Genomic DNA, 10,358 nt, shown 5'->3' on the forward strand with positions numbered 1-10,358 from the left:
CTGACACACTTGCATAACACATCAGGCATTAAAAGTAGCCTAATGCAAAATACCGTGTTCCCTGCAAAATCGGCACTTCGCGATGTTGAAATAGCCGGCTGACAGCCTAGAGTTTCTGCAGTACAGGAGGCGGGGCGTCCGCCTACCTGATTGGACCAGTTAGCAAGTGCACCGCAATGATTCGCCAGATAGCACGTCAGTCAACAAACGCTGTGTAATCCCATTGGCTACTGTATCGGGCCGTGGGCTGCCGTGTCCCTTTATGAGGTTAGTGAGACACAGCCGGTGCATCACAGACACGAACCGGCGCTTCTTCCCAGGGCGGAGTTGTGCGAAGTGAAGAGGGGAGTGCTGAGGCAGTGTACAGTGCGGCGGAGGGACACCGAGAGCTTCTAAAGCAGGGCAGTGCGGCTCTTAGTTTTGCCGGCTTTTGCGCAGCTGACTCAGAGGAGACCTGCATCCGAGAGATGCGCTGCCCGTCTCTCTCATTTACTTTCAATGTCCTTTATTTTTGACAAAAGCAAACACAACCCTTTGGAGCTTTTCAAAGACTAGCTTTGTTTTTGTAATTGTAACACTTTATTTTGTATCATTATTGCGATACTGGCGAGCAGTTGATTCGCCATCCCAGCTAAGCAGCGTCTGCCGCTCTGCAGTATTGCTGGAAAATCGGTTCATTTTTTAACTCCCGTCTCACCTAAGCTCGTGAGATTCCTTCCCGCATCACCTCACCTGAACAGGACGTGCTGACTGCGCAACCATGGGGGTAAGACTCGAGCGCAACTTTTTACAGCATTCTAACGGGACGGGGTGGGGGTGCTTGTGTGTAAATGTAATGTTTTAGCCGTTGTGTTGGTGTATGTGATATGGCAAATTGTTTATATGTGAGAGTATGTTCTCCGCGAGGAGATGTCCGCGAGTGTCAAAGTGACATTGACTCTTATGCTAGTTCGGTTTTTAGCTCGCGCTGTTAGACTGCGACAAAAGTGATGACGAGGGGAACCGTCTTTAGACGAGCACTCCTGTGAATGATCCGCACTTCACTGACTTAGACAAACACATACAACAAAAAACACATTCACAACGTCATCTATTTCTTCATGATGTATTTTACATTCTCGGGGAAACTCCAAATCAAATTCGCCAGTGTGAAGGGCATTCCGGGCAGAATCTGCGGTGAACATTAATTGTTGGAAACGGTCGGCGAGCGCCGGTGAATAGACAGATGAGAAGCTAACGCAGCGCTAATTGCCAAAATCCTCTTATCCCCGAGGATTTCCACTAGTGCCGCTGTGCAAGAGTGCCCGCGTCAAGCGTAGCGCGTGAGCCCATGCGTCTGGTCAGTGCGGCAAGTTAGTCGTCCTTTTAATTGGCGAAGCGGTCTCAGTGAAGTTATCGCAATCAGTTTGTGTGCGAAGACTGTTTGTGCTCTTCAACGCACCTTGTCATTGAGCCCATTCAGAGCGCGGACATGAAAGCGCGCCTTTATACACGTATGGAGTGCGGGCGGAAACTGCGCATGATTGCGCGAGGCTGCCTCCTGCTTTGCCTCAGAAGCGCCGGTCGCTCCACTCAGGTAAACTGCGCGTCATAATGCGGTTAGCGGGAGTAAGCGCGCCAGCTGCCCGCGAGCTTCCCGGCAGTGACATAACCCGCGCGGCTTAATCGCCCGCAGCGAATCCTAACACGCCAGATTAAAAAAACAAGACCCCTGCGTGCGGATAATGAAGTTTGGGATTGAGTTCCTGATAAAGCGAGTGCACGCTCGGTCACTGCGACAGAGGGACGGTGGCAGGCTGATGACACAAGCTGTTTCACGGACAAAACTCGTCGTCGTGTGCGTAACACACACACACACACACACACACACAGCTGGATGGAATGACATGATGTGAGGAGACACACTGACGACTGACAGCGACGACACATCTGCCCTGTGGAATGGCGCATTTCTGCTCGCCTATCATCTCCGAGACGACACAGCGAATTGGTCCGCATTGCTGCTCACGTGTCCTGGTGAATGAGTGCATATAGGTGTGAAGCGCCAGTTCCGGTGCTGTCAGAACTGAGTGCCGGTGTCTTTCCGGTTCCCTTGCCCATGAAATAGCGGGATTGTAACGGAGAGAGAGATTAAGCAGCGCGCGGTCACTGCGCCAACTGCCCTTCCCTGAGCGCGCCAGTAGAGAGATAAAGTGATTACGCACGCAGATATTTCCACCTCGCACCAGTCTCAGTGCGTGCTTGCGTGTTTAGTAGTGTCTGCGCAGAGGACTGTCCAACACACACACACACACACAAACACACACACAGTATTCGCACAATGGAATGTAGCCCTGTCATACATGTAATAAATGAACCGTAAATAAGGTCGATCAGGGGTCCGGGGGTCCTTCATGATTTCCTTACTGCGTCAAAGACGGGGCGGGGTCAAGCGAGTGGAAATTCCCGCTAGCGGACTGCTATACAGCTCGAGATGCTAAATTAGATGCTCTCTGTTCCGCCCTCTGCACGAGACATCACCAATGCTGAAAGGCAGCGAGGGCCACGTGATTGCAGATGAGGCTGCGTCTAGAGCATGCTGGGAAATGTAATCTGAAGCAGCAGGGCCTGATCTGCCTAAAGACGGGGCTCTGAGGCATAGGTGGGGTTTGAGAAGGATCAGCCAATTACAATCAAGAGCAGGGAGAGGAATGGATTTTGGTTGAATGTGGAGAAGGTATTAGGTGTATGTATGTGTGTGTATAGGTGGGTTAGTGATGGCAGGTGTGTGTCAGCATGTGTGTGATTGCAGAAATGGTCTGCAGGTGTGTGTGTGTGTGTGTGTGTGTGTGTGTGTGTGTGACTGCAGAAATGGTCTGCAGGTGTGTGTGTGTGTGACTGCAGAAATGGTCTAATGGTCTGCAGGTGTGTGTGTCCAGGATGCTGCAGAGAGTGGGAGGAGCCTAAGGCTGCAGTGAGCTGGCTAAGAGGAAGGAGGAGGGGCCTGCACTGCGGGACAGTAGAGGAGGAGTGTGTGCGTGTGTGAGAGAGAGAGAGAGAGAGAGAGAGAGAGAGAGAGAATGAGTTTGGGAAGGGCGGGCGGGCGGGCAGGCAGGGGAGGGGGGTAGATCATATTACTTGATATCTATTCAAGCTCATATTTCCCCCATGGATCAGGAGGATGTCTGGTCAGGTTGATGATGTCTCTGTGTGTGTGATATAGACAGGGTGTGTGTGGGGGGTCTAAGTGTGTGTGTGTGTGTGTGTTTGCAATCCTGCTGATGAGTGTGTGTGTTGAGAGAGAAGTACCTTGAGTCAGGGCCGGGGGGAGTTGAGCCACAGACCAATGAGAGCACACACAGACACACACACGCACGCACGCACGCACACACACACACACACACACACACACACACACACACACACACACACACACACACACACAAGCATTCACTTTTACTGAGTGCCTCACCCCAAGCATTCACCTTCACTGAGTGCCTCACCCCTGCATGTGTGTGTGTGTGGTGTGTGTGTGTGTGTGTGTGTGTGTGAGTGAGTGAGTGACCCTCTGTCAATGAACCGACCCATCCATCTCCAGTGACCTTCTGCTCAATTTGAATGTGTGTGTGTGTGTGTGTGTGTGTGTGTGTGAGAGAGAGAGAGAGAGAGATGGTAATCAGCTCGAATGCCTCCTGTAGGTATGACCACACACACACACAAACACACACACACAAGAGTATTGGATACTTTCAAGGTCAGAGCAGGCTCTCCTATCATCATGGCGACACAAGCTCTACCCGATGCTGCAGAATCGCTAAGCAGATGGGTCAGGTTCCTCCACACCAGAACATACATCACTTATTCATACAGTTAACCAGATACACACACACACATCAATTATTCATACTAGTTAACTAGATAGGCCTACATTCACACAAACACACACTTATTCATTCAGTAGCCTAAACTTGAGAAGGACAGAGAGAGACAATGAGGTTTAAGACTCATGTAACTCCTATCCAAACATGTGGGTGAGCTAACCTAGCTCATTTATGAAACTCCTATTCAAACCTGTATGTTAGCGTTAGTTTAGCTAGCTCCCTGTAGCTCATTCATATATGAAACTCTTATTCAAACCTGTATGTTAGCATTAGCATTAGCTTAGCTAGCTCCCTGTAGCTCACTGATGAAATTCCTATTCAAACTTGTATGTTGGCGTTAGCTAACCTAGCTCCCTGTAGCTCACTGAGTATGAAACTCCTATTTAAACCTGTATGTTAGCGTTAGCTAACCAGCTCCCTGTAGGTCGCCTGTGTGATGGAGAGCTGCTAGGAAAGGACCCAGTGGGGAAGGTGACCTTGAACCCCTGCAGTTCTCTAATAGACATACAGCTCCAACTAAGAGTAAACATACATACACACACACACACATGCACGCACGCACGCACACACACACACACACACACACACACACACACACACACACACACACATCAGCAGAATCCCCAGGTTGATGGTCAGCCATGAGTCTGAAGTCCTCTGAAGCTGGTCAGATGGAGGGGGGTAATTCTGGAACAGGGAATTGAGCGAGGGGGTATTTGCCCCCAGGGGGTGGGGGTGATTATGATTCAGATCCACTACAGGGGCAGATGAAGCGCTACTAGACAGACAATAAGCCCGCCATGCACCACAACATGCTCTCAAACACTGTTGTGTGTGTGTGTGTGTGTGGGTGTGTGTGTGTGCGCGTGCGTGCCTGTGTGTGTGTGTGTGTGTGTGTGTGTACTAACTGGGGAAGAGTGGGAGTCCTGCAGGCTAATCCAGCGCAGCACTAATCTGATTATTTAATCTGTGCTGGCTTTAGATCCGCTCCATACTGCAGAGGGCAAGGTCACACACACATGCCCATAGAGATGCAGTATACACTCACTAATACACACACAAACACACACACAAACACGCTCACACACACACTCACACACATGCCCATAGAGATGCAGTATATACACTCACTAATACACACACACACACACGCTCACACACATGCCCATAGAGATGCAGTATACACTCACTAATACACACACACACACACACACACACACACACACACACACACGCTCACACACATGCCCATAGGGTACAGTAAACATTCACTAATATATACACACACAAACACAGTCATGTACACACATTGGATCATAATTTCCGGCACCCCAACTCTCCAAGTCCTTATCATGAGATTGTTTAATCATGTCTGGCACCCCAAGTCGTTATCAGGAGATTGATTCATCATGTCTGGGACATGCTCTGCAGTCAGAGTGAAATGACTGAGAGAAGCGTGGTTTCTGTGGTTTCCCCCCACCACCCCATGATTGGACCTGCTGTAGACTGACCCAGTCCAGCTGGAGCTAAAGGCAGGAGTATGACTCAGCATCTTCTGTATACAGGACAAAGCAAGAAAAGCACAGCACTGCTTGCTGGTGCACTTCAGCTCTGATAGGGCCTCAGTTTTCTTCATGTTCACACTATACCTTCTCTGCGGGTCTCAGACCTGCTTTGAATTATGGGCTATGCAGTTGCTTCTGGGTTAGTTATTTATTTTCCTCATCATTCATTATCAGGTTGAAATGATTATCAAAACCCATAATTGGTATATTATATTATATTTTCAGAATGAATTCCGATTTAAAGTTATTGCAAAGATTCTCTTGAACTGTCAGTCATTCAGTGGTAACCCTCCCCCACCTAGTAACTTTTGCTATGTCCAACTTTAGCTCAATTTAACGTTACAGATGTCTGTAGGCCTCTCATGAGCCTAATGATTCAAAGCGAGCCGCTCCGAGACTAACTCTCGAGGTGGTCTCAGTTCGGTTTGCGTTAGAGGGGTCTGAGTTTGTTTGGCGTGTTCACATATGCACAAAAATGATGAGTCATCGATCTGAGTTCATTTAAAAGGCTGAAAGGGACCAAGTATACTGGCCAGGAGTATGACTCAGCAGCTTTAGTATACAGAGCAGGAGTATGACTCAGCAGCTTTAGTATACATGACAGGAGTATGCCTCATTATCTTTAGTATACAGGGCAGGAGTATGACTCAGCAGCTTTAGTATACAGGACAGGAGTATGCCTCATTATCTGTTGTCAGTAGAAGACTGGAATCAAATCCTTGCGCACGTTTTGTATGAGACTGTCCTGTATGTTTCACACAGACACACAGACACACGCACACACATAAATTATATGACATGGCCTTGCCGAGGGTTAGTAGGGGTCAGAACACAGCCAGTGAAACATGCAAACATCGCTCAAGGCCCACATCTCTCAAACTCATAGCAAATCATATCTGCAGCAGGCATATCTCTGTCTCCCTCCTGTCTCTCTCTCTCTCTCCCTCCCCCCCCCCTCTCTCTATCTCTCTCTCCCCCTCTCTCCATCTCTCTGCCTCTGTCTTTCTGCTGCAGTATGTGTGGTATCTGCAGTCAGCCGTGTGTGTGTGTGTGTGTGTGGACTCTGCAGTCAGCCTGTGGTAAACTCTAGCATGACTCACACTGTCTAAACTCATGTAGAATGCACAAGTCCCCAGGTTCAGGCCCATGAGCACACACACACACACACACACACACACACACACGTTAAATTCACAGTACGTTGGTTCATAAGATAAAATCTCACTACGCTAGTTCATCAGTGTCTTTGGTTTATTGATATTCCGAGCTTATTACAGCAGTTTGACTACAGTCAGAATAACATATGGTTGTCATACTTATATAATACTTTAACTTTTCACACATAACGCACACACACACACGCACACAAAAGTTTCGCGTCCATACATTCGCCCAAACGTTAACGCAAAAACCAAGTGGAAATACTGTATGCCTGCCTTATATTATTCAATTCAGATTAAAACAGATTCACCTGATGTACTTTTTATGTCAATATGACCTCCCTTACTGAAGCGCGTTACCAAGATGGCCACCGAGTCAGAGGACTTACCTATAAGGACTTTGGTTTCACACAAACTCACAAAGAAGAGACAACAGCGCCATCTACAGCATGCTCAAGACAACAGCGCCATCTATAGCATGCTATAGAACAGCGCCATCTACAGCATGCTCAAGACAACAGCGCCATCTATAGCATGCTCAAGACAACAGCGCCATCTATAGCATGCTCAAGACAACGGCACCATCTATAGCATGCTTAAGAGGCTGAGCAAGAAGAGACAACAGCACCATTTATAGCATGCTTAAAGGGATATTCCACCATTTAGGGAATTACACTAATTTTCCACCTCCCCTTGAGTTCTCTGAGTCTGGCAATACCACTTTAGCCCCAGCCTAGCATAGATCATTGAATCAGATTAGACCATTAGCATCTCGCTTGCTAGCATCACGTTTAAAAGTGACTAAGATTTCTGGTAATTTCCCTATTTAAAACTTTCCTCTCAAGTTAGAAAGTGTAATAAGACCAACGGAAAGTGAAACGTGGTGATTTGACATGGAACTATATTTCGCACATCTGACGCACATCTTGGTCCTCAGGAACTCCAGTAATCCGTAAGGCTGTAAACATGGGCAGTCAATGTGCAACAAAACCAACAAAACGGTTTTATTCCAGGCCTGTATTTTCGTACTGTTGTTAAAACAGACGACCACACAACACGCTCTTCCCGGCGTCACTGAACAGCATACGTACTAAAAAAGATAAAGAAAAAGAAGAACATTTCGCATCTACAGCTAACGTCTGCTACAGCCACCTACGGGACCAACACGCTACTTCTGCTACTTCCTTCCGTGTTTTGCCGGATTTGTGTATAGCATGCTCAAGACAACATCACCATCTACAGCATGCTCTAGAGACAACAGCGCCATCTACAGCATGCTCTAGAGACAACTACAGCATGATCTAGAGACAACAGCGCCATCTACAGCATGCTCTACAGCATGATCTAGAGACAACAGCGCCATCTACAGCATGATCTAGAGACAACAGCGCCATCTACAGCATGCTCTAGAGACAACAGCGCCATCTACAGCATGATCTAGAGACAACAGCGCCATCTACAGCATGTTCTAGAGTCTGAGCAAGTTGTCAAACTGGCAATAGTCCTATGGAATATTCAATTTCAATTCAACTTTAAAACTAATTATGTAAAAACAGTTTGTGATAGCTATATATGCAAAATTTATTTGGTATTTGGCATAGGGGCAGCTGTGGCCTACTGGTTAGCGCTTCGGACTTGTAACTGGAGGGTTGCCAGTACGAACCCCGACCAGTAGGAACGGCTGAAGTGCCCTTGAGCAAGGCACCTAACCCCTCACTGCTCCCCGAGCGCCGCTGTAGCAGGCAGCTCACTGCGTCGGAATTAGTGCGTGCTTCACCTCACTGTGTGTTCACTGTGTGCTGAGTGTGTTTCACTAATTCACGGATTGGGATAAATGCAGAGACCAAATTTCCCTCACGGGATCAAAAGAGTATATATATACTTATACTTACTTAATGTCTTGCACATTAATGCACAGGGGAACTAACATGAGTTCGCCATGCTGGAGACATTAGCATTTACCTAAAATTTTGTTATTTTGGATTTCCGGCCCTTAACCAGACATGAGTTGTCAGTCAGGTAACCCTACACCTGGACACATGTGAGAACATACTTGACATGAGACAGACAGGAGATCAGGACTTAGACCCCCCCCACACACACACACCCTGTCTCTCTCTCACCCCCACCCCACACACACACACACACACACACAGGAGGTAATCTTACTTTGGGAGGGGTTATCTCCACTGGCCGTGTGTGTTTAGTGTCCAGTGTCTGCACAAGTGGAACCACCTGGGCTGTGTGTGTGTGTGTGTGTGTGTGTGTGTGCGTGTGTGTGGGGTCTCTCTCTCACATGCACTCACACAGACACACACACACACCTACCCACACACACACACACCCACACAGTCTCTCTCACATGCACTCAAACAGATACACACACACACACACGCTCTGTGACTTTCACACATATTCACACGTGGACAGGGAGTCAATATCTAATTAATAGAGTGGGATAAGGACACACACACACATGTCTCTCTCCCTCTCTGTCCATCGGTGTCTTTCTGTCTGTCTGCCTGCTGATTATGTTCTAATGTCTGTATCACCTAGCACCTGTGTGTGTATGTGAGTGTGTGTGTGTGTGTGTGTGTGTGTGTTTGAGAGAGTAAGTTCTGTTTTAGTCGTTTTCTACTGACTTTCTCTGTGCGTGTGTAATGTATGTGTGTGTGTGTTTGTGTGTGTGTGTGTGTGTGTTTGAGAGAGTAAGTTCTGTTTTAGTCGTTTTCTACTGACTTTCTCTGTGCGTGTGTAATGTATGTGTGTGTGTGTGCGCGTGTGTTTGTGTGTGTGTGTGTGTGTGTGTGTGTGTGTGTGTGTGCATGTCTTTGTGTTTCTGTGTGTTTTTCCACTGCGGAGCTGACAGTTGAGGTTTTGCATGTGCTGTGCAGCTGCCCAGGGTCATGAGGGCAGGGCATAGCAACAGAGGTGCATGTGTGTGTGTGTGTGTTTAATCTCAGGTTGCGGTCTTGTTGAGGTGTAGCGGAGTACTGACTCCAGTAGTCTGTGGGAAAGCAGCAGGACTGGAGAGGCTCCAGGCGTCATGCTGTCCTCCCAACACCAGGGGGCCACACACACACAGACACATAGACACACACACACACACACACACACACACGCACAGACACACACACTTCCTTCCTGGCCATTTGACACCCAGACAGACTGCCATTTTGGTTTCTCTCTCAGCTCAGTATTGATCCTGCAGGCTGCTCTCAGTCTTCTTGGGTTAATGAGTGTGTGTGTGTATGTGTGAGAAAGAGAGAGAGAGAATGTGTGTATGTGTGTGTGTGTGTCAGCCTATATAACTACTTAATCAGTAGTTATCTACAAAAGGCTGCCACTGCCCATACAGAAATCCTGACGGGGAAAAGAGAGGCATTGTAATGTGACACACCCTGTTTCTGTTGTGAGATCAGGGGTTTTAAAATGGTCTCCATGGCAACGGCAGGGTGGCTTTCTAAAAAAAGAGAGAGAATGTGGGTGTGCGTGAGTGTGTGTTGGGTTTGTCTGTGAGTGTGTGTGTGTACGTGTGTGTGTGTGTCGATGTGTGCGAGAGTGTGTGGATGTGTGTGCATTAGTGTGTGTGTGTGTGTGTGTGTGTGTGTGTGTGAGTGTGTGTGCACGCGCAGGCACATGCATGTGTGTGTGTGTCAGGTATCAGTTTTTCATCTCTGATCAAAGTAACATGGAAGAACGACAAATCCAATCATAGCTGCTTTGATGATGGAGCTGAATAGCGTGTTTGTGTGTGTATGTGTGTGTGTGTG

General features: G+C 47.8%; 1 protein-coding gene across 1 annotated transcript in view; it reads left to right on the plus strand.

Annotated features, from left to right (window-relative positions):
- The first annotated feature begins 306 nt into the window (after positions 1 to 306).
- The window catches only part of atp1a3b (ATPase Na+/K+ transporting subunit alpha 3b), a 20,755-nt gene continuing 10,703 nt past the window's right edge, over positions 307 to 10,358 (plus strand). Inside the window, exon 1 of the mRNA XM_042108212.1 lies at positions 307 to 766. Within this exon, the coding sequence (XP_041964146.1) occupies positions 761 to 766 (6 nt within the window). The 5' untranslated portion in view covers positions 307 to 760. The remainder of the gene's footprint in view (positions 767 to 10,358) is intronic.

Source organism: Alosa sapidissima, chromosome 10 (genome assembly GCF_018492685.1).
Source record: "Alosa sapidissima isolate fAloSap1 chromosome 10, fAloSap1.pri, whole genome shotgun sequence".
NCBI lineage: Eukaryota > Metazoa > Chordata > Actinopteri > Clupeiformes > Clupeidae > Alosa > Alosa sapidissima.